At 37.8% G+C, this 25,885-nt stretch overlaps 1 protein-coding gene across 39 annotated transcripts in view; it reads left to right on the forward strand.

Moving 5' to 3' along the window:
• The window catches only part of DLG2 (discs large MAGUK scaffold protein 2), a 1,809,506-nt gene that overhangs the window by 1,778,672 nt on the left and 4,949 nt on the right, over positions 1–25,885 (forward strand). For 23 of the 39 annotated variants that reach the window (XM_044753763.2, XM_070490530.1, XM_070490528.1 and 20 more), the window contains 5 exons: positions 3,694–3,793; positions 15,576–15,626; positions 16,604–16,705; positions 19,089–19,261; positions 21,368–21,477. In XM_044753763.2, the coding sequence (XP_044609698.1) occupies positions 3,694–3,793; positions 15,576–15,626; positions 16,604–16,705; positions 19,089–19,261; positions 21,368–21,477 (536 nt within the window). Of the gene's footprint in view, positions 1–1,728; positions 1,964–3,693; positions 3,794–4,615; positions 4,662–5,253; positions 5,412–7,855; positions 7,898–15,575; positions 15,627–16,603; positions 16,706–19,088; positions 19,262–21,367; positions 21,478–25,885 lie in introns of those variants that run through there. The other 16 variants (XM_044753764.2, XM_044753765.2, XM_070490537.1 and 13 more) reach the window with 5 other exon arrangements.

Genomic DNA, 25,885 nt, shown 5'->3' on the forward strand with positions numbered 1-25,885 from the left:
AACATTTTCATCTCCCGTAAAACTAATACCATACCCATTAGCTATCACTTCCCACTCTCTGTATCCCCTACCTCCAGCCCTAACCAACCACTAATCTACTTTGTCTCTACAAATTTGCCTGTTGTGGGCAATTAATTGCTTTTTAATTGCCATTCATAACATGTCCACTGAAATTCTTTATATTTTATTTCTTCTTGCATTATTATAACAACAAGAACCATCGAATAGAGCCCTCAAAAACATAAATGGCTATCAAAAAAATTGTAGCAGGCTAACCCCCAAAAATATTGTTGAAGCCAATAGCATCTAATACCTTAAATAAATAATTGCCAAGCAGAGAAACTGTGGGAATGATGACAGATTATGGTATCATGAGAGTCAAATGCTAATAATTTTAAACATAAATTTGAAATAGGCTTGGGTTGTAGAAACTTTTCTTGCTCGTAAGAATAGCTATAATTGTAACCAGGAATATTTGCAAATCCAAATCCTGACTTTATTGCTCACCACCTTGTGACTCTGGGCAAGTAATAGAAGATTTGTAAACTTCAGTTTCCTCATCTGTAATATGGCAATAACGATGGTACCAACCTCATCATTAGTGTGGAGATTAGCACACAGAGAGCTTTTAGAACCAAGCCTGACACATAATTAGTGCTCAGTAAATGTTAATTGTTGTTGTGTCTCTTTTGTTCATAAGAACTCAATAATTCAGGTCAAATCCCAAAATGGAATTCTTAAATTTGCCAACTTGCCCCTTGTCACATATGGTTCGTATTTTCAAAGTCTCTATTCACAGAAGTTTCCTGCCATGAAAGTGATGGATCGGAATTTAAGATAGTGTAATTTAGAGAAAAAATAACATTGATCAATGATGATTAATAGAGCTATAAACCAGCCTTCACTTGCGTTAGTGCCTTGTGTTCTATAAATAGTAAAAGTGCTAATTTATTATTCTCACCTAACACTCATGTAACAGATTTTCCATTTCGAAATTAAAAGAAAAAATTAACAGCAATAAAAAAGCTTATATAATGGTATGCTACATGTCTAATAAAAAATAAAGACTAGCGTTAGATCATTGTAAACCATATATAACCTCTTATAGTTGAAATGTCTAACTAAGACCCTAAATGTGTGCCTTTTAAATCTATGTGAATTGAAGTTGTGATTTGGTTTTGTGTCCATAAATGTAAGTCATTGTAACCATGGATGATTATACTACTTTCTCTTTAATTCCAGCACGAAATGGCTTTGGAAAATAGGACTGATAGATTAGATAATTTTATTTTTGAAGAATTATTATGTATTTTCTATTCTTTTAAAAAGCGTGGTGCTAAATATTATTATATCCCAATCAGATGACTCATGATACACAACATTTTCATACTTGGGAAACGTTAACACATTATAGCTCTTTCTTTTAAAAGACAAAAGAATTAATCACAGACAACACATTTTCATTTTCCTTTGACCCTGTGAGACAATTTAAATGAGTGGTTTGCATGTGGCCCCACTTTGGCCCTCCAAGGCTTCCACATTGTCCATTTGTGTCTACATTTTAACCCCCAGCTTTACTCCTCTTGGCATTGTTTTGTGTTTGCATGAAAATTTGTAAATTTTTTTTTGCATGACAAGTCATTTGTAATGTTGAAATTAAATGTCTAACATATCTTGAAATATCACGTGTCATTACTTCTTACATGATTTTTTTTGTTTTATTTTCAGTTACTGAAGTTTAAATATGCTTGAAATGTAAAAGTGGCATGAAACTGGAGTGATGCAAGAATATTTAATGTTCTTTTAAGGACTGACTATTTTTTAACTGGGAAAATTTGGGCAGAATTTCCAGCCTTGTCTTTTGGATACCAATCTCAAATAGAAATTCTGATAAAACTATATTAAACATAAGTGCTGTCAGTAAAGTAATAAATTCTGAAGTGATTCTTCATTTTTTCCCCTGAGAATGTGTTTCTAGACCTTGAATATGAAGTATAAAACGTGTCCACTAATTTCAAAACATTAAATATTTGATTTATTGTTTTTCTTAAAGCCTTCTTAATGGTACATAAAATTAAGCCCCACTGACTTTGGTGGAAGTTCCTAGTAACTAAAAAAGTCATGATTGACAGCACCAACATTTTAGTACTTTATTTCCTAAATAAACATGACTACCAAAATGGCTGTTTGATATAGGAGTGCATGAGTGTACAAAGAAAATAAGTTATTTATACCATTTCGTCAAGCTTCAAATCCACAAGGGCACATAACTGACTCCCACCAGTGGGCAAAAATATGTACATCAAACAAGTGCTTTTCCTCTAAGTAGTCACCCTGCTGGCTCCACATTTCTTCTTACCAGCTGCCATTTCCAGTACTCTTTTAGAATACCCTTGTCAAATTACTTTCAGTCTTTGGCACGCTCATTTTAATACCTATGTGGTAAAAAATCTTGTTCCTTGGAGAATGACCCTCAGACCCAAATCAGTCAAATTAAGGATGATAATCAAGTTGATGAAATATATTTTTTAAATGATACATGAATATGAAATTACTAAGACTTGCATGGCTTATAGCTTATAAAATAACTGTGAACGTATTTCCCAAAGAAGAGTTCCAGAGAGCATTTACGTAACAGCAACAGTGGGAATAAATGAAATTTTCTTGAGGAGTCTTCTAGACAAGCATCTGATATTCACTTGAATGAATAAGTTCTAATATATGTATTATATTATGTGTATCTGTATTATTTTAAATTAAGCCTCCTTTAAGCTAACAGAGTGGTTTACATTTTTAAGAACTGTCCATCTTCCGTTATTTTTTCTCATATCAGAATATAGATAAGTGACCATTATATCTCCCTTGCTTGAGTGAATATCAAGTTAATACCTCCTTGGCAAGAATTTTAACAGATTCTGGTTAAATCTGTTTTGGTGTCCTGACTGTCACCAGCTAACTCTGTGACATTGACAAGGGACTCAACCTCTCTGGGCCTCTGGCCCCTTGTCTATAAATGAGGGCTTGGGGCTCCACTAGCTTTAAAATCTCTTTTGAATGAAAATATTAAACCATAATAATCATATATCTGTGTGTGAAACTATAATTATCATATACCATAAATCTACACATTTCTCTGTGTGGTTTTAACTAAAGCTGAAGTAACTCAAATTCAAGTTATTTAAAAAGATAAGTAGACACCAATGTGTCTAGTGTCCTAGTAAAGTCTTTTCTACCTGATGACAATGACGATGATAAAGATGACGTCTGTATAACACTCTATGTTTATACTGCTTTATATGAGTCTCACAACCTAAGAGCTGCTATCATCGTTATGCAGATAAAGAAGATACTGAGGTTCAGAGAGATTCAGTTACCTGCCTAAGGTGATGGACTAGCAAGTTTTAGAGCCAGACAAAGCCTCTGGGTCTTCCAATTTAATACTCTTTTCCTCCATCACCATTTATCTGCAACCAGTCTTTTAATCAGGAGACAATTTTTCCAAGGTGTCATCATTCAGAATTTACACTCCTTGAAAATAAAATCCACCTTTAGGGACCCTCTGGCACCTCTTTAGACTATCCACTTGCGTCACTACAGCTCTCTCTGCTTTTACAAACTAGTTGTTTTGTCAGCATGAGTGTGACAACAATTAGACGTCCCCTGTTTTTGCCCCATGCCTTTTCTCCTTCACAGTCATTCAATGACAAGCGTAAAAAGAGCTTCATCTTTTCACGAAAATTCCCATTCTACAAGAACAAGGAGCAGAGTGAGCAGGAAACCAGTGATCCTGAACGTAAGTAGATTCTCGAAGAAAATGTCACATGCAACACAAGAGAAAAAAATCCTTCACGGGCAACACGCATGATGTAGGCTCCCCCCACGCCACACGCCTAGGCAAACAAACACGGCAGGCAGGCAGGTCAGGGCTTACTACTGTGACCAGTGTTTGGCTGCAGTCTGGATCCTTCCCTTGATGTGGCTCTTTGCAAAATGCATTGGAGAGGGAATTGAGGAAGCTGGGACTTGGCTTCCAAACAGTGTTTATCTGTGACCAGCACTGTGTCTGGTTTGCCTTTTCTATCATGGAACTCTCTAGGGCTTGAGACAAATTCTTTTCTGGACAGAAATATTGGATTCCATTGCCACATATATTTTTTGGAATGCTAACCGATTGGGAGCGATTAACTTGCCTACATTGATTACTAGCATTTGTTCACTCTTTCCCTCCCAATATTAAACACTTACTTACTGAGCAGCGAGCTTGTGTTGGTGTACACTAAATCTAAGAATTTGTCCGGAAACTTGGAGCAGATCATTGCCCTAAGTGACATTTCTGTGGCAACATTAACAATGGGCAAAAATGGCATTCAGTGAATCTTTCTCTTTTTTGTAACGATCTTCTGCTTAAACTTTTCGAATTGTTTTGCAAATCCTTGAGTCTCAGCCCAGGGAGTTTGGGGTGAAAGTTTCTTCAAAAGAAGAGAGAGTGGGATCCAGATTGCTTAGGCAACACGGTCTGTCATGGTAGTATCCATTTCAACTCCACTGACTTCTTCCTTCCTCTTCCGTGGCTGTTCTTCCTCTCTCATTGCTCTCTCTGGGGACTTCCATGCAGGACATCCCCGGATTAGGTGACGACGGTTATGGAACAAAGACTCTGAGTAAGTTCCCAGGAATGGTCACTGTAACTTTTCTTTTCTTTTCCTTTCCTTTTGAGTTTGGCTTTTGTTCCTTTTCTTGAGGGTCTTTCACTCCTAGCATGCACAAGATACGAGTTTTATTTGTTACCTAGCTGTGAATGCTCCTACAAAGTAATTTTCAACCGTTTTGTTCTGCATGTCAGCATTTAAAAGCAAAGCGTGTCAGGCGCTGTAACTTCTGTTGCAGTTCACACCTTCCCTTTCTGACCGTGTGAAATGACCAACATGGTCTTGATGCCAATCGTGGCATCACTTGCTCTGCCGCCTAATACCTCCCAGAGAGCAAGGAGCCATGTTGAAAGAAAGGGTGAGCGAAATGTTCTAGAACAGGAAAGCAGAAATGTACTTTATGTTCTTTCTTCTGCCTTTTCACCTAGACGTATTTAATGAACTTGCCAAATTCCATAATTGGGTTGTTCTTTGCTATTAATAAAGGAGCTATTTTTATAGTTAAAGGAAACATGCATTCTCAAAAAGTAAATATTAAGCTATTTGATCTTCCATGAATACTTCTTTGTTATTAACTTTGATTGATTTTTTTTCTGACTTGCAGTGATCCTGCTTGAAACGTTTGTATGATAAAATTTTAGATATGTATTAATATGTTTTCCTATCAGTGATTTATTAGCTGCGTTACATAATCAGGTCTTCATTTTCTAGTATAGAGTGGAAAATAAAATATATTAAACTTTTAAATTTTCTAGTTATTAATGCCTTTAGTCTGTCTCATTGCACTGAGCAATAAAAACTAATAATCCTCTGTATTAATGTAGTGTACTATGATTTTTTTTCAATACTAACTCCATTGTGTAGGCACCAATGAAATAAAAACAGATTTTTGTGTCTTTCACAACTGTATCACATGTTCACTTTTTTGGTTTGTTTTGTTTTAATTTAACAGCTATGGGCAACATTTTTAGAAGCTGTTCATTTCATTTGTATAAAACAAAATAACATTGAGCTGGACTTTGTTTTCAAGAGCTGTTTACGTAACCCTGCGTAGTGATACCCTTCATCCTTCAAATTGTTAATTTCGACTTTTCCTTTAGATATGTATATACAGAAAACAAAATCTGACCAAGAGTAACTATTTTTCTCCTTAAAGATGAAAACTTTATCTTTGAGACTCTATATGGAATATGTCATGAAATTTTTCTTGAATTAGTCGTTGAAGTTCAAATATTGATTTCAACATTATCTGGATAGCATCAGGTACCACAAGAGAGTTTCTAAATTTTCAGTTGGGGAGGGAGGAGAAAGAAGCATTTTAATATATTGGTAATAAATGAACATGACTAAAAAGCAGTTGCTGCTGGAGTGTCAAAAATATCAGTGATGCCCTTTTAAATCCAGAATGTGCACATGTTTGTTTACTCTTTAAAAAGTGAACAGATTTCACTAGGTAAAGTTATTTGCCTACTAATGCTATTGTTAGTCATAGTTTGGACTTTAGCTAGAACATATTTTCAGTTTCTCTTTATCTACAAAATTGAAAAATTCTGTTATACTATATCCTGATGCCAAGAGAGATCGATTGTTAAATAAAACACTGCATGGTAGCTTCACTCTAAATTATTTTAAAAGTAAAAATCAAAAACAAAAAACCCTGTCATCTCCAAATCAAGATACTTAAGGTAATCACGTACATGAAGATACGCTATTATTGATGTGTAGCTTGACTTTCTTTTCAGTAACAGAAAACAAATTTGCACTGATTCATCCACACTTCTTTCCCTAGTGCCCCTTTGCACTTATAAAATGTGTGCCTAAATCAGCAATGTAATTCTGGTTATACACCAACACAAAGAGGAATGCTTCGTGTGAACTGAACTCATGCTTTTGTTTTCATTAGTTTCATGCTCTAAGACTAATCCATCCAGAATGTGTTAATTAACTTGATTGTGGGAATCCTTTCACAATGTATACATGTAGGAAATTATCACATTGTACACTTTAAATATATTACCATTTTATTTGTCAGTTATGCCTCAATAAAGCTAAAAAAAGAAAATTGATCCATCCAATTGGCAAGAATCTATAATATAAAATACATTTTAAAGCACTTTTTTACTGTTAAAGAATGATGTTATATATTCTTTTCCTTTTCCTAAAAATGTGCAACAGATGTCACTTTTTAAAAAGTTGAAGTTATTGCTAATGAGCTTCAGACATCAAGCAGTCGCGTATTCTTCATTTAATTAACCTGATATACTAAGAAGTTGGTAAGTTGAGGAATTTATTTTCTATAACTTAATAAATAGTACAGATGAAAAGAAATGATTTTGGAACTAAAAGCTCTAATTCTGGCACATAACCAATACATCCCTGTTGTGTTAGCTAAACTGTATTTTTATGAAAAGAACAGTTTGAAATATCACTGTACTAGCAAGTCATTCAACATGAATTAAAAACACACTTTGTGCCAGGACCTGTGTTGGTATCAGACCATTTACCTCCTGCCTGTTCCTCCACTGGAACCCAACAGCTATCCAAGGAAGGATCTTAAAATAAAAACAGGAAATATTGAACTGATGCATGAAACATTTTTCAATGACTCATTTCTTCCTCAAAGATTTTCTACTCGTTCTGAAGCAGGAAAGACCTTCAACAATCCATTTCCATCCCCAAGAATAGGTTCAGGGAGTATTTAAATAGAAATAAAAGGCAAGGGATTCCAAGCATCAACGGGCAATTTGAAATATTCCTGCAAAACGCCTAAAGGCTAAAAGAGAGAAACAAAAGCCTGCAAGAAAACGCTGTCTACACACTAGAAGGTCCTGAATTTACAGTCAAGAAACATCCAGCTGAGACATCTTGACCTTCATAACACAGATCTGGAAAATCAGACCTATACGAATGGGTCAAAGTACTTATAAAAAGAAAAATACTTAGGTTGACATTATACATTTTGTAACTAAAGACACTTTCCTGTTTGCTAAAAAGAAAATACAGCAATCAAGTAGCAGTTTCCTGTAAAATGGAGATAAAGTTTTCATCTTCTTTATCTTATCTGAGTTTTCTTAATGCAGTCTCCTTGCGGCCTTTGACTTGCCTTCTGCTCACGTTTCTAGTAGCCTTGCATGAATGTATTCCTTTAAGTTCTGGCTGCTCTCCAGTGCTTGGTATCTCTTTAATTTGCTGTGCTGTTCTTGCAGAACATGTTTCTTCTAATGCCAGCGATAGCGAAAGTAGCTACCGTAAGTGATTGCTTTGGTTTGCGGTTCTTTTCTTTGCAATTGCCCCATTGCCTGTGGTGGTCATTTCAGATTTTTGCTGTTGTTTTTCACTTGCTGTTTTTCAATTTCAATTCTTTGTCATCCTCATCCAAAGCAAATGGCTTGAAATGAAATCACCATTTGATGTGGAAAGATACAAAAGATACTAGGGCCATTGGTGGACTCATGTGATTGGTGCCATCAGTGGTAGTCTTGCTAATCAACAATTCCAATCTCAGATGGCTGTGGCCTGATGATGCAATTCTCCCAGAGAAGGTGCAGGAAAAGTTCACCCTGGTGGATTTTGACATTCCGCCCCCCAAAATAGTTTAGACTCCCTACAGGAGGGCTGAAAAGTCATGGTTTTATTTTCCTTCTCATTTTGCCTGTTCATTTCTGTTCCTGGCTCCCGTTTACAAGAAAAATATTTATAAATTACAGTGTTCCCTTTAAATTGAGCATGGACCTTTTCTATCTCTTCTCTCCTTGATTACTATTTTAAGATAGATATGATGATATATCCAGCTTCATATTTTTGATGGTTGGGAAGGGATGAAAAAGTTTCATTCTCTAATGTTGAAGGAACTCCGGTTTTTTTTAAAGTGAACAAATCTTGGATCAGAAAGCTTAACTGAAAAGGTAGGTAATTACTTAAAAATTACCTCTGGTCTTTGTTTGGTCACCTCAAGCCATTTGCTTAGTTATAAAAATATTCACCAAACACCAAGCACATCCTTTTGATCCGTTCTTGTGGTTCCTTACCACTTACTTACTGGCTTTTGGTGGCTAACATAGGTAGATATTATTACTGGGATCCTTACAATTTCTATAATATTTATTTACGCTCCTTAGTGAAATGGGTTACTCAAAAAGCAATTGCCAGGGATATTAGAAATCTGCAGGGCCGATACTTATGATCCACAGATACCAAGACAGAAATTGGTTCAGGGTTTTTTTTTTTCCTTCAATATTGTATTAAGTGAAAACTAGAATACTTTTTGTTTTCGCATTATATAGCATGGTACTTTACAAAACCATGCCTTTTTGAGGTGGAGTGCCAAATAGTGTTCTTGGAGTATGACAAATTCAGTTTGGATCTTGAGAAAGGCTTTGGAGAATCAGATTGGTGGAAAGTAGAAAAACGCACAAAAGAAGAAAGACGGCACATGGAGGTAGAGGCCAGGGGAGGGAGATGAAACATACCACAGAATGAAATGAGAAAAAATTCCCATGAGATATCCTTGACTAATGAAATAATATTGAACCACCTAATTTCTTCCCCAACAGAATGACAAGTCTTATGATGAAAGAAATTAAAGGGTTCTTGTTCTCAACATGATCCTTAACATTTTACATTTTTCCTACTCATAATTTTATGATTAGTCCAACTTGGGAAAACATTTGCCTCCCCTCTCTCTTCATTTTGTTTTAAAGCAAGAAAGCAAGCTGAGAAGTGACCAAAGATTGTCTTCTGATACCTGAGGTACCCCTCATTAGTATAAGGAAAAGTATAACTTCTTTGTTGGGTTTCATGGAGACCAATGGCCCTCGTTTCTTTGATGTTCGGTTTTCAATTTTTAAGTGTTATACTTCCATCCTGGAGACACAGGTATAGAAAGGGAGCACATCATACCTTGTTCTTTCAATCCCTTTTATGGAAAGTATAAATAAGAATTACTTTTTCCTTTGGAAATCTTTTTTAGAATATTTTAGAGACCTCTCTCTTTTCTCTTTCAGAGGTGGGAATGTTCTTCCTAGAATGATTGTTATAAAAACTAGGACAAGACTTTCAGCTGCTTGACAAGTTTTGGTAATGCTACTCCAAGATGACATCAATAATTCTTTTCACTCTCAAATAGTCAGCGCACATAAATGTTTATTGAGTGAATAAAGGAAGCACTTGCCAGCAGCTTGAATTATCTCTGAGAAGACAGTAGATGGAACTGGTCTCTATAATATTACTAGAGCAAATATGGAGTCTAATAATCTGTATTGGTTTGGGTCTCAGGTGAGCTTCTAGAAGGTCACCATTCAGACTGGTTTCTTTATAAATGAACTAGAGTGAGAATCTTTGTCACAGCTTAGAGGAAAAAATGATATTTCTTTCTCCAAGATGGAAATATGAGGAATTAGAGAATATTTATTTATTCACCTGGCTCCTATTACACGTCATGCTCTCCTCATAGGCACCATGAGACCCAATATGAATCTCAACCAGCTGTGGAACTCAGCATACATATAGTGGGAGAGAGAGATCAATAAATAACAAATGCACAAAGCCTGGCAGTTTCTAGGATAAAAGTCTGGCCCAAGAATAATGGGGCTTCAGAGCTGACTCAAAGAGAAAGTGGCCTTTGAGCTGAGCTTTGGAAGGATGAGGCACTTGCTACATAATTTGAGGAAGAAACTTTCTGGAAGGGCAGTGGCATGACAAAAGGCACAGAGGGTTTGCACAGACATGGTTTCCAGAAAGTGCCATCTTTGAAATCAAAATAGGCTGCATTTTTCTATTGAATTCTTGGCTTTTGCTGTAATCACGACTAACTTTTATGTTTTGTGACTAGCAATATAAACAAATACAAAAAAGACCCTCTTTTCACTGACGTCTAGGTGTTATTTTTTACTCTTAACACCATTCCATGTCCACTCTGGGGGCAAAATGGCTTAAAAAATGGTCAGTGGTTAGAAACAAAGGCCCAGGTCACTGTGTTTCACAACTCCAGGGGGCACATTCACACTGCATCCTGGAGTTGTATATTGTGCCAACCCTGCTTGAAAGCCTCATATGTTTCCTGAGATACACACACATGCATTTAAACGAGACTCAATTTCTAGTACATAGCTCAGACATTTGTTGCACCATCTCAAGTATTATAGAATAATTGTTTTTTCAAAGTCCAACTATATTAAGCACTAGCTAAAATGCAGTTTATTACTGTGCACATTGTCTAATTATGCAAAATGCCACCTCAAAACTATCTTAATATGTGGTAATTCCAGATTTCTGTCTGTCAACAAAGTAGTAAAGTGCAGGCTTGTATTTGTGATTGTTTTGTATCTTACCTTTCAATTGTCCTTGTAGTTGGAGGTGGTAAAGACCATGTAGGTATAATGGAGGCCTTGCAAATCTCTACAGCTCAACACCTGTCTTCCTAAAAGCTCAGTAAAGCCCTTTATATCATTATGGGTATGAGGGAGCTGATAACTATCCTTCTAACCCGTTGATACTCATCAGTTATGGAAGGATTTTTAAAACAAAGATCTTAAAGAAATCATCTAAGTGAAATTGAGGTGCTGAAATGAGGAGGCTCAAGACTTTCCCGCTGAAATCAGTCAAAATGGCACCCGTATTCTTCTCCTTTCTCAACTCTTCTTAATATTGCCTTTATATCTCCTCTGGTTCTTTAGCCTGTACAAAGCAATTTTTCATTACATCTATTATCTCATTTGATTTCTGCAACAAAACTATGAGATATATCTTATATTAATACTCTATTTTACAGGTGAGGAAGCTGAAGCTCCAAGAGTCTACATACCTCATTAATACAGTGTCACTGCAAGTCCAACCAAGACATTTTAATGCTGAATCCTATGCATTTTCACTCTTCCCTGTAGTTTGTAATCCAAGCCTTTTCACATTTTATCTAGTATATTTCAACCATTCCATACTATCAAATTAACATAAGAAGCAACCTTTATATAGCCTTAACAATGTACTAAGCCTAATTTTAAGAAATCAATGTGTATTAACTGATTTAATCCTCTGCACGTCCTAGCAAGACACTGAACCACTAATTCACTACGTGACCTTGAAGAAATTAATCAATGTCTTTGAACCTCAGGTCTCTCCTATGTAAAATGAGTAGCTTGGGTTAGAACAGAGATGGCAAGTAGATTTTAATCAAGACTCCAACTCTGACCAATGGTAATAGCTGCCTGGACAGCTGTGTTGAGAAGTATTCAGGCCAAGTTGAGGCTTAGCACTAATGTGGGCAATGATCAATTTGTGATGCCTGTCAAGGGTATGGAATGGGGGAGTGGCAACATGTGCTACACACTTTCTATTTATGAACACCATGAATTCCAGACCCTTTCTTAGCACTAATATTCAAAGGATGGCTCTAAGAACCTAATTATCCTTAATAATCATCAAATGCAGGCACTAAATACAAAATTTAGAACATTAAATGTACCACCAGTGGTCTCCACTTCCCTCCTGTCTGTTTTCCAGTTTCCAAAAATTCGTAAAAAACAGTAATTTGCTCTTCTCTATCACGAGGGCATATTAGGGTCTTACTCTGAACATCTCATTGAGACTTGCTTCCAGTTTAAACACAAAGTGTCTCATGGAGACAGTTACAAAGTCCTCAGCTAAGTCTCTGGCAGCTGCGGACGTCCACACACAGCACTGTGCTGCTCTCCCACTTTCAGCCATGCAGTTGCCAAAACAAGACCAAGTAATATTTTATACCTTGTTGTCAGCTGTTATTTCTAAGTGCCAACACCTCCTGAGCAAAAAATAGAAAAACTACTAAGAATGACTATTTTATGGAGATGACATGGCAGCATTTTTTTTAAGTTCGTGTTTGCAGATGGAGCACCTTCTGGCCTCTCAGTTACTCTGATCCAGGTGCAGCTCTATCTATCTGTGCCACCCATCCTTTGTTCATTTGTAAGGTTGGCCCCTGCATCCCAGCCCCCACAGAGAATTCTACATCTCTGGCCTTTTTGAGACAATGTAATATACTCAACAAGGAGTCAAAAAAGATAACTCCATAGTTAAATCTTGACTCCACTTTGTACTAACTGAGGAAACAGGCCCCATTAACGTCTCTCAGCCTCAGCTTCTTCATCTGTAAAATGGGATCGTCAGTCCACCTACCTCAAATGAAATGGCTGGGAAAAATCAAAGCCAATGGATGTGAAAGCCCGTCATGGCCTCGAAAGTGCCATACAAACATGAATTATCTTTCCTTCATTGCTGTGACTTTTTTTTCATCCCCCTCTTATCTCCTTCCCATTAACCACAGAGCTTGTCATTCTTGAACCTGAAAGTGAAAACTGGTTTAAGGTGCTGAGTTCACAGCTATTATGTAATAGCGGCCACCGTAGCTTCCCTGTAGACTTCCTTACACAGTACCTGATTGTCACAGGGTCTTTAGAATCGGAGTGGGCCTTGACTCAAGAGATTCTGCCACTGCTGTCTGCCAGTCTTACTGCTCTGAACAAGAACCAGTGCCTTTTGTAAGTTAGAAAGCAAACCAGCAAGCAACAGATAAACAAAGAACGACAGAACTCCCTAACAAAGTTAATCAAATGCATGTTGCTTTGTCTTAGTTTTCTGAATCACAAATTATATGTACTGACACCAACTGTCTTATTTAAGGTTTGCCTTTAGAATGTCCCATCAGAATGATTTGCAAGGTCATTGCAAAGAGACTCCTATGGGAACATGACATATTATATTTATTTAGAGAAAACTACACTTCCCAAAGTGAAAGCATAAAGGTAGAAGCACAAAGTAGAACCTATCTTTGGCCTCACTGCTCGGCCTGTTTCCTACCACTGAAATCATAATGCAAACTCATTGATCTCTGTCTTTATGGAGTTCCCAGTCTAGTGGAGAGGCATAAGTATCACCTGATGCTTAAAACCTTTGTTATGCCATGGTCTGGATTCTCCTCTCACATATTGCTCATTCCACGGAGATTTCCCTGTAAAGTTACAGTCTAACACTGCCATGTTAGTCTGCCATGCTTCTATCCCTAGAGCTATGCTTTTTCGCCACCATTTTTACCCATATCTTCTGAATTCCTATGACCTCTATGTATCTCAGGCTTTAGATAACTGGGATTTAGCAATCAGTCACCTTCATTTATTTGTTTATTGGCCTAGCTTCTATAAATTTCAGTAGTTTAGCTTATTAAAATGGAATCACTTTTTCCTGAATAAAAAAAAAATTTGAATCTAACTCTTCATATATCAAACCCCTGCCCAGATGTGGAAATGTCCCCTGAACACTTCTGGGGCAGCTACGAGTAAATGCCACTTAGAAGGAGAATCAAGGCCCATTCTCTGGGCCTTTAGGAAGTAGCTTGGCATAGCAGTGCCACTTTAAGAGTAGGCCCTGCTTGAGGGTAAGGTAGGATGTGACATAGGCCTGGTGCCATTTCTCATTCTTGAAAAAGTAAGACACCCCCAACCCCACCCCACTCCAGCTGCCCAGTCTCCAGGGAAGACATCTGCACTTCACAGCTTTATCCTCGTATTGCTTACTTTCCTGAAATCATTCTCACTATCAAAAGTGTCTGTGATATTAACTCCTTTTATGAAATGAACTCACCTCACATGATGCTCTGGCTATTGAAGGAGGAGCACGTGGCATTGACAGGCTGCGAAAGTGTTTCAGGAGTGATGAGGAGACAAAGCAATGAGAGTCGCTGCCCTTTGGTTTCAGGAGAAACTGCCTCATGTGATACCCCTCCTCTATAGAACAGCAGACAGGAAGTCCTTTTCAACAACCCTAAACTATTTCTCCACCAAAGGAAAGTCAGTCCTAGCCCTAATGCACATAAAAGAGTAGACCCTTCTGGGTTTGCAGCTGACACAAGCTAATCTCAGGCCTGGTTCTTCAATTGGATAAAACAGATGACTGAAAAAATGATTGCCTAAAACCAACTTACTTTCCGTGGTTATTTGTAGAATTGAGGCCCACTGTGAATCAGAAAGCTTGGGGCAAATAACAGTGGAAGGGCTGACGCTGTTACTACATTGTCTTCCTTAGTTCTCTTTCCAAAGTTTCAAGGCTAGATTTAGCAGCAATTATTACCAGTGATTTAGAGTCCTCCTCAGTTTTTTATCTTCTTGAGTTGACTCAGCATTTTTCTGACGAATTATCATTAGAGCAGAATCCTCAGTGTCCTGTAGTATATGCTGATGAAGATGTTGTATCATAAATGAAACTAGCAGACACTTGTCTTTGAACAATGAGCTTCTTTGCGAAATAGAAGATGAAATAAAAGGTCCAGAAATTCTGATAATGTGGCAACAAACTATTGGATGGACCCTCTCCTTGAACTAAACAGTTTCCTTTAAGTAATGATGCTTAGTGTAGAGGCCGTGGCACTCCATTTCTCAGTGTCAGACGGAAAGCAGTCTCATAGGTCACTGCCCTGCTGAGCTGCAGGTATCTAGCCTCCAGTAGTTACTTAGAGTTATGACTGTCGATAACCTGACAGTGTAACAGTGTTGTTTTGTTTTTTTGAGGAAGATTAGCCCTGAGCTAACTGCTGCCAACCTCCTCTTTTCGCGAGGAAGCTGGGCCCTGAGCTAACATCCTTGCCCATCTTCCTCTTCTTTATATGTGGGACGCCTACCACAGCATGGCGTGCCAAGCGGTGCCATGTCCACACCCGGGATCCGAACCGGCGAACCCTGGGCCGCTGAAGCGGAACGTGTGCACTTATCCGCTGCGCCACTGGGCCAGCCCCAGTGTTAAGAGTTTTATGAGGATGAAGGGATTTGGGGTTGGTTCAAGGAGAGAAAGCAAGGAAAATTAACTCTTAACTGTGTCTGTTTCCTGTATTTCAGAGCAGGGCTTGTAGCTGTGGCATATGACTGGTTGTTAGTCCACTGTAATTTTTCTTTCTTCTCTTCTCAGGAGGGCAAGAAGACTTCATTCTTTCTTATGAGCCTGTCACAAGGCAGGAAAGTAAGTTTCCCACTGTGCTCTGGTTTCTGACTTCCAAGCCACAACAAGTGACACCATTACAGGAGGGAAAGTTTGGAGGACTAGAAAATAAACTCTGCTTAATACTCAACCAGAACTTGCTCTCTCTTTGGCCCTATGAACAAACAAACTTTTTCCCTTTCAAAGCATGGGCAATGACAGCTCCCAAGAGAATGGAGCAGCCCTCCAGATGAGTGGTCCTTAATGGGAAGGAGCGCATCCAAATCAGTAAAGAGCCCCACCTCTATGGCCAATGGATAAAATCTCCTGGGAGACTGACATCAGCTCAGTATTGAGAAGGGCTTTCTAGGAGACCTGTCCTAAGACACAGGCCATCTGTGGGCTGCTTTTCCTTTTCTGGGAAGCCTTATACAGAGGCTACTGGCTATTGACAATGATATTGCAGAGAAAATTCAAGCATTCGATGAGGCGTTGTACCAAATGAATTTTAGAGTTCCTCCTAACTCCATGATACAAAGGAATTGGGAAAACCCCAGCAGAGTGTGAAGAGTATTTTGAGCCGAGGAAAAAAATTATAAAAGCATAAGGTATCATTACCACTAACAATTACTTTTTAAAATCATTGTCTGAACAATGGTCAAATAGCTGCTTTGGAATCTTTTTTCTCCCACTCAATTGACTAAATTCAGTAGTTGTTTTGACATTGTGTGGGCATAACCTAAGAGTAAGCAAACCCCCTCCAAATGTTTCCTTTCATTGACAGATACTGCAGTTGCTTTTCCCTGTTAGCAAATTCCAGAAAGTAGGCATAGCCAGCCTACAGTGTTAAACATAAACTTCCCTATGCAAGGCTGTCTGGGCAATTTATTCCATGAAGTAATGCCCTCAGCAGTTCTTACTGTTTGGCAATTTCGCCTTAAGAATCACCCTTGCAGGACAGTTTTGTAGTCATTTCCAAGTCTTTCTCCTCATCTGCATCTTCCCTTCCTTCTCTGCAGTAAACTATACCCGGCCAGTGATTATCCTGGGCCCCATGAAGGATCGGATCAATGACGACTTGATATCTGAGTTCCCTGACAAATTTGGCTCCTGTGTGCCTCGTAAGTATCATTTCCAGTTTCTGTAGGAAAAAAGCTGTCTCCTTTTGAGATTATAAAATGTAATAATTCTATTCCTCCAATAGTCTCTACAGTGATTCAAATACTATCAGTTACCTATTATCTGAGTATCTTATTTAATTTTCTCTGCCTAACACTTCTCATCTATGCTGCCATGTATTGTAAGTATAACGATGTTCTCCAAACTGACTGTGGTCCCCAGAAGGCAGGATGCATCCTTTCTTTGTAACTCCCATAGCATTTAAAATAGCATAGGATTTAGGATAGGCATCAGTATGTTATTATAGATTGATTGAAATGCTACTGAAGCATCTTTTCCCATAGAAGCCATATATTAAAATCATCTCAGGATTACTGCAGGGCCATATGTCAATCACAAAACAAAATAGCTTTTCCCATGGGTTTTATCAGGCCTAAGTGTTGGGAGGATGAAGACAAGAAGGTGTATAAAACTTAAATCCACCCTCTAGGCTATTACGGACTTTAATCTGCTTTCTTGTCATTATGGACAACCATCAGGTCTCCTGATGTATCACTCTGGGCATAACCCTGTAAGATTATACCTCTTCCACCTCCTCCCACCCCACCATACTTCCCACTCACCCACTTCTATCTTTACTTTCACCGTATCTCAAAAAAAAATGCATAGACATCTCCTGTGTATATAGACAAACTCACTAGGAAATTTTAATTTAATTAAGCTCTTAAATCTGATCCCAACAAATATTTCTTTCTCACTCTACAATTTTTAAGCTTTATGTTTAGCAGTGTCTCTTACATTTCAGTGCTGCAAATGTCACCTGGAATACATAAGAATAGCAGGAATTGCATGTGTGCAATACATGGGCACACAAGAGCTAGGATGATTGCGATATCTCATGAAACTGTCCCCAGCAAAGGCTCTGGGAAGAGATCCTGCCATAGTACATATCCTGAGAAAGACTCTAGATAAAAACAATCAAGTCAAACCCTAGTCTGTTCATAGTAGCTTCCTGTTTGCTCCTCCACTTTTGAAAGAAAAAGCTCAGAACCAATCCTTAAACACCATTTCCACTTTCCCCTCCACCAAAACTCTCTTCTCTTTCTCTTTTTATAATAGCACTATTTTATAATGATTGATATATGTTTACTGTGCCAAACTTGGAAAATGCTAAAAAGAAAGTTAAACGAGAAAATAAAAAAACATGCAGAATCCCACACCCAAGTACCCAAAGATAACATCACTGTTAATATTTTTATAAATTTCCATCTATTCTTTCTTCCTATGCATGCATTTTCTCTTGTGGTTTGGTACATATGAGATATACACAATTTTTTTTGCTTAATGTTATTTAAAATTTTATATAAATATTTTCAATGATTATGTCAATCATTCCTCATGTATGGGTATTTTAGTTTTCTACTTTTCACTGTTATGAATTATAATTAAAATATAATTGTTATTATTTATAATTTATAAATTAATATAATGAATATCTTTAAGGATAAAGCTTTACCTAAAGTTTGCATTAATTTTTAAGATAGATTCCTAGAAAGAGAATATCTGAGTCAAAGATAGGAAATATGTTAAGTTTTTATTCATATTGATAGATTATTTTCCCTTCTCTTCTTACCAAGAATTTTAGCCACCTGTAACCATGGTTAAAGTTCATAACATTTAGTCACACCTTAACTGGAAGATCTCATTTTACATCTTTTAAAACTCCTGACTATACCTATATTGTGTGTCTATTTTTTTTTTTTTTTCCTCCCGGTTATATAACACATTTTCTTGCTTCTTTGCTTGTCCTATAATCTTTTATTGTGTGCTGGACATTGTAATGCTACATTGTTGAGAGTCTGGATTTTGTTATCTTCCTTTATAGAATATTAAGTTTTTGTGCTGGCAGGTAATAATTTAAGGGCAGATCAACTTCTCCCAGTTATGACTTGGTTTTAGACTTTGTGAAGATGAGTCTGGAGTAAGTCTAGAGTAACCTTCTAATATGTGGGCTTTCTGAGATCTCAACCAAATGCTCAGTTCTGGCTAAACTCCAGCATCTCCTAGCATTATGTGACCTCTGGACCCTCTATTTGGAAATGGAAGTGATTGTAGAGTTCCCCTCATGTGTTTCTCTTCTCTCAAGAATCACAGCCCTGCACTGTCCTTTGTCTGATGCCTGAAAATAGCTTTTCCATGTATTTTGTCTAGTTTTCTGCCTATTTACAGTAAAAGGCTAAGACAGATACCTGTTACTATGTCATGTGCTATCGTATTACATATTTTTAATATATCTGTGTTGAGGGTGTGATGAAGAAAATAGGTATAAATGAAATTTATGAGTATAAATGTACCTTAATTTCATTATTTTTTTGTTTTATAAAGATACTACGAGGCCAAAGCGTGACTACGAGGTAGATGGCAGAGACTATCACTTTGTCATTTCCAGAGAACAAATGGAGAAAGACATCCAAGAGCACAAGTTTATAGAAGCTGGCCAGTACAATGACAACTTATATGGAACCAGTGTGCAGTCTGTGAGATTTGTAGCTGAAAGGGTATGTTTACCAATCATCTTGTACCTTCCCTGAGGAGGATTCCCAGGTGGCAAACTGCATTTTTTGGTCATTACTCTTTCCTGATTGCAGTTGTAAATTTTGATTAAATATTCCTTTTAAGACCTCTAAGCAGAGAATCACTTTAGAGCAAGGTCATTAATCTTTGTTCTAATCTCAATAAAGTATGTTGACTGATGTGAGCGGGGGGCAGGGGGTGCTATAAACCTAAAGGCAATTAACAATTTTGAGTTTATGGAGATTCACTTTGTCCTTGCTCACCTATCTTTGGCCCTAGTAAACAACATTGAATTTAAGGAAGCTTTATTATTCTTGGTTGTTTAGGTCAGAATCCTCAATTCTTTTTGTTAGCAGGAGTTTTGTTTTATCTCCCTAAAAACTTGAAGTCTTCATGGTGGAGGGGTAGGTTGATGGGGAGGACTGCCTAGCCTGTTAACTGGCAGAAATTCCAACTTAGAGGAGCTAGAGATGCTGCAATTCCCTTCCTGCTGATAATTTCAAGGGCATGGAAAAGAGGAGAATGTTCAAGAGAGAATAGACTAGGAAGGCACTCGAGTGTGGCTTTAAGATCAGCCTATAGATCTTAATCTGTAAACATAGAGAACCAACTTCATAGGAGGAAAAAAGAGTTGAAAGCCAATCATATTTGTGATATAATTCATATTTGCTGGGTTGATTTCATTGGACACGACCTTTTTTCCCACTTTTGATGTACTGGTTAAAACAATTAAATAAGAAATTTTAATGTTTATCTGAGAATACAGTAGGAAGTTATGTCTATTTTCCTCTCTCTCAAAAGTTAGGTTCTGTGAGCTCCATCATACTGTTTCTAATCTGTTTCCTGGATAATTACATCTCTTCTCCTCTTTGAAAATGTAGATACAACCTTTGTTAACTTGAAATATTTTGGCTGGTGAATAATCAAACAGCATTTAGACATTTTATATAGCAGCTGCATTTCACAGATAGCAAACTTGGAACTTACTACTTAAGTGATAAAGGCTTAAACTATCCTAGTGTGTTTCTCCTATAAGAGCTCAAGTAGTCACTGAACTCTTTGTTTTCATGTGGATATTATAGATGAGTTTTTATCCCCTATTATTGATTTAGGACTGTCCTATGTGCAAAATATGCTTTTTCTCTTCTTGTGAAAAGTTCTTCCAGCCTCAGGGTAATGAAGCCATTCCTCTCCAGGGGGTAGAATATGATGTGTGGCAAATGTATCTGCTTTTCCAGAAATACTTTATAAAACAACTCCTTGCTTTGTGCATTCATTGCAGGGGAAGCCAAGTTAAATGAGGTGTACTATAATGTAATAGGGTTTTTATTTGTTAACAAACAAGAAATTTACATACACTGTGCAAGCCTCTCTCTCATCATTTAAGATATAAGATTTAAGGTAACTCTTTTCGTGTCTGTCCTCTGCTATACCAGACTGAGCATATCAAGGGCGGGATCCATGTAAGCACTCAACAAATGTTTATGGAGTTCTTCTAAATTCACATGATTACCGTTCTTCCAGATTTAACATTGGTCAGAGTGAGACAATGAGGTATCTATTTATTACAACCAACAATTCTGTCAGTGCTCAAGACTTGGGTGAGTCCTCCTAGCACTGAGACTTGGGGCAAGTTAGTTAATATTTCTAAGCCTTAGTCTTCTCTTCTGCAAAATGCAGTTGATAATACCTACCTCCCAGGTAGGGAATTTCTTCTTGACAATTGTCTTTGGAGATGGTTTATGAGAGTTTCGTGAGAATGGATCAGTCATATTGCATATGGCTGTGTATCTTCTTTGTGCAAAGCATCAGGTATTTATTTAAGAAAATAAAGTTAACTGAGATAACACAAGTAAAATGTCTATCCCAGTGGCAGACACTTAGTAAGGGAATAATAAATATGAGTTATTGCAAGCATTCAGTGATGACCTTGTGTATCAACTTATTTATGCTTTGCAATGATCTTTTTTCAACCTTTAGAAATGCAGTACCCCTTACCTTCCTCTAAAACATACTTAGAGTATTTTTTTTGGTTGGATTATGATCGTTGTTTCTGGGTTAACTCCATATTTTTCTTCTCTTTCTACCAGGGCAAACACTGTATACTTGACGTATCAGGAAATGCTATCAAGCGGTTACAAGTTGCCCAGCTCTACCCCATTGCCATCTTCATTAAGCCCAAGTCTCTGGAACCTCTGATGTAAGTGGAGGGCCCTGGAGGCCTTCCTCCAGCCCCTGTTCCACATGACACAGCAAATTGTTAACAGCTCTTCATCATAAGTGCTTACAGATGGGAAGTGCCATTGCTGATTTTTTCAAGCATTCCCTTTTTATAAAGATATATTAAAGTTTCTTTGAACCACTAGAGACATAATGTCAGTAATTCTTAAAATGTCTTCACTAATGTTTCTTGACTTTTATTTTCATTTTACAAGTTGTTTTTGGTGCGTGTGATTTTTTTGCTTTCTTTTGTTGTTTTGAAGGTAGGTTGGTTTGTTTTGTTTTGTTTTCCAAAAGATAGGAAGCAGTTGTCTTTGAATTATCTCTTACTTCTGAGAGCAGTTTCATTGGTAAAGCTTTTTAAATGTGTGGGTTTTTATAGAGGGAGCAGACAGTATTTTAGACTCTTCCCATTGACATTTCACTTTGTTCTAGCATAGAGTTCTTATGTCCCTTAATTAAAACCTCATGTATGGAGAGCACTATCTTTAATAGGGAGTTTTCTTTTTTTCTTTTTTGAAGATGATTAGCCCTGAGCTAACATCTGCTGCCAATCCTCCTATTTTTTGCTGAGGAAGATTGGCCCTGAGCTAACATCTGTGCCCATCTTCCTCTACTTTGTATGTGGCATGCCTGCCACAGCATGGTTGGATAAGCAGTGCATAGGTCTGCGCCTGGGATCCAAACTGGCGAGCCCCAGACCACCAAAGCAGAGGGCACAAACTTAATCACTGCACCACTGGGCTGGCCCCTAATAGGGAGTTTTCTTAGTAGCACGGCAGTAAAACATCTATCACCTTAACCAATAGCTCCATGCCTGTGCCTTTACAAACAAGGGTAAAATACATGATTTGGACTTGTTATTTTTCAGAGGACTTGTAAAATATCTTCATTCAAAAAGCAGTAAGCAAATTGGGCAGATATTCATGATCTGACTATAAAGTAACACAGTTTCTGTGGCAACTTAATAGACATCGTTGGCTTTGGTTTGTAGACGACTCCTGCACAAACATGAGGCTGCAGTAGCCATAAAGGAGCAGAACAAAGAGGGAAAGAGCGGGGACTTGAAAAGTGGTCAGGCCAGGTGTGGTTCTTTCCTTTGCCGCTGATCAGTAACGTGACCTCCACAAGGGGCTTGCCCTCTGTAAAATTTAGTTCCTTGCCTCTCAACTAGGCGCATTAATAATATGTACCTCACAGAGCTAGTGTGAAGGTTAGACAAGATCATGAATGTAAAGCTCTCCATACGATCTTCAGCATATGGTAAGCACTCACGAAACAGTAGCTATTATTACTATGAAAGATTTCAAGTTACTTCCTTTTAAAAAGAATAAAACTATTTTATCATCACAAAACACATCAACAGGACCTTTTCTAAGAGGTCACAAGAGATAATGCCAGTGCGTCTGCTGCAAGAACTTGGCTCAAATATGCCTCTATCTGGGCCTCAAGACCTTGAAGAATTTGACACGGTTCATAAGTGAACCACAAAGTACTGGAAAACAGTGTTTATGAAAAGACCAAAGAAAATGAAATTACCGAGTCCCAGAGGTGAAAGCAGTTAGTTGCAGAGGGTATCGACTGACTGTTCCGCACCTTCTCTGAGGGTGAAGAAGCGAAGCGAGCTGCAGTAGCTGGAATTGCAGTCTAAGAGAATTGAGTTAAATACGTGGCTGATCTCTGGGAAAATGGCCAGAGATGTATCTTAAAAGCAAAATATATTCCGATAAATAAAATATGGACAAAGGTTCTTCCCAAGATGAAAAAATAAAATCAGGAGGTCACTGACAGTACCTTCAGCCCCATGAGTTTAGTATTAAATTATACCATAAAAGGCTTTGCCAAAGTTGGTACATGGAAAAATATGTGTTGATGATAAAATAATGGTTCTTGATAGTATTATCCCCAATAGCATGTATTAAATTTCTCCTCGTGTAGGATTCTGTGTTGGGCATTGCACAAAGTGAATTAAGCAACCATAAATTTCATTATGTAAAAGTGATTTACAATCTTTGTAAAGAGCCTCATATATGTTACAGTAATGCTAACACTTATAAGAAGAATAGAAAAATGCCCCTCCCCTCCTAGGAACAGCATCTTAAAGACCTGTTTCAGAAAAAGAAAAATAAGTTTTCATATCATAAACATGCAGTGGGATAAATGGCTTCTGGGGTAGTGAGGCCTGAGGGGGAAGCAGCAGTTGTACATTTGGTTCAGTGTGATACTGGGAGATAGTCCCATATGGTGCCTGTAGGAGAGGGTCTACTTCCTTCCGCAACTGCGAGATGACTTATTTAGTTTTGCCTTAGGACACTGTCACAGCCACTTATCACCAAGGAAAATTAAACATACAGAAGGCAGATTCCACAAGGAGGACAGTGAATCTGACAGAGTTTGCTGCAGCCATATTCATAGGTCTCGAGTACAGGAATGGTGACATTCAAACCAATGTGATCGTATTAGTAAACGCTAGATGTTTACTGTTTCAGTTCACTCTTTTCTGAGGGCTTTACTTCAGGAGCAAAGCTGGAATGAATTGCCCATTTCCCAGGGAGGAGTGAATGCTAGGTCATCTGGAACAAAAGTATGACAGCTGTCACATTTAGGCATTGATACATCATCACACACATTATTTCTCAAGTGCATCATCCACATCAAACCACAGAGCTTATTAGCACATACATAGCTGACTCTTCAGAGGAGCATGAAATCAAGGGCATACACGAAAGTGATGTTCTTTTCGTATTGTTCCTCCATGTGACTTATACTCCCTGCCTTCACCCCATGGCAATGAGAAGCTTTCCCATGTCTCTTGACCCTGCCACCTCCAATCTACTTTTACCTTCGTGTTCCCATGATGGCTTTTGTTGACTTCTGTCTTCAACTATATCATAATTACGTTTATTTATCTAGCTCTTCATTCATTCACTTATTCATTCAACAAATGCATGTTGAGTCAGGCTCCACACCATATTCTGATGAACAAGCCATGATCTCTGCCCTCAAAGAACTCAAAGATTAAGCAAGGAGATAAAACAAGTTTATATTTTAGAGGATAAAAGCTTAAATTCAGTCATTGCTACAACAAATGCAAAGGGAATTCAGAGAAGACAAACCAGCATGGACCAGAGAAGTCAAAGAAGATCCAGAGTTATCTGACTTCTTGACATCTGCAGCAAAACAGACACTGTGAAAAGTATCCCTGGATTTAGCCCAGCATCTGCACCCAAGAGTGATAGCCACTCCTAGCTTCTAGGGCTACTGCCACTTAGGAGGAGATTTATAGATATCATCCCTTAGGGCAAGATGAGTTTATACAACAACAAGACATTCCCACCTCTTTATATTGCAGCCATCAGCTTCATGTTAATGTGTGACCTCGGTTTTTTATTTTTTCCAAATAAGACTCTTTTGAAAGAAAGTCTTGGTATAATGGAAAGTCTATTTGACTAAAAATTGTTAAACAAAAACAAAAACTTTGAGTTTACATCAGATTTACTCTTTTACCTTAGGCAAGCCCCTTTACTACTTCAGGCCTCAGTTACTTGCTCTGAAAAGGGAATTGGTTAAGACCACAGGCTCCGGAGTCCAATCTCTGGCTTCCTAAGTGGCATGCAAAGGCAGCAGTGCAGCAATTCTTCTGAAATTCTACACACATGTGAAATGCATCCCGATGGACCAACCAAAATGTCTTTGCTCTTGGCTGGACTTTTACCAGCCTAGTGCAGTCACACTAGTATTCTTACGATGATCAGAGGCAATGATTGTCAGTCTTTGATTAATAATGTCTTTGATTAAGAAAAATGGGAAGGTAAAATAATTTTTGTTTAATAAGTGCAGATGTTTGGTAGACAAAAAAATTTTAACACCTAGAGGAGTGGGAGACTAAAGCTGCCACTGGTTAGGAATCAGTAGATGTTATTTTCCATTTCCCTCCCACTTCAATTTGTCCTTGAGACTAGGTTGGATTTAAGTCATCTTACAATGATTAAGCAGCACTTAATCATTAATGACACACCAATGGTTGACAGACTAACAGAGAGTCTCAGGCATAATTCCTTTGGAGCCCATTCTACTATCAGAAGAAAAATAAAAGTAGACATTGGAACTTCTTTCTTACCAAGCTCCTCTATCCTGGTTCACTATTTGGTGTTACTTACTCATAGCTTATTTGAAAATATTTTGGTCCCAGTGCTTTTGATTGCTACATTCTCTGTGTCCATTTTAATTCAAGCCTTCTTTAGCAGCTCCTCAAGGTTCCATTTGATTATGAAAACAGGAAGGTCAGGGCTCCGGTTGCTATAGACTTGCCTCACCATTTGCAGAAGGCGAGCAGCAAGAGCTGCAGAATGCCTTTTCGAACTGAAAGATAAACACGCCTAAGGGGC

This window comes from Equus asinus, chromosome 20 (assembly GCF_041296235.1).
Source record: "Equus asinus isolate D_3611 breed Donkey chromosome 20, EquAss-T2T_v2, whole genome shotgun sequence".
In the NCBI taxonomy this organism is placed as follows: Eukaryota; Metazoa; Chordata; class Mammalia; order Perissodactyla; family Equidae; genus Equus; species Equus asinus.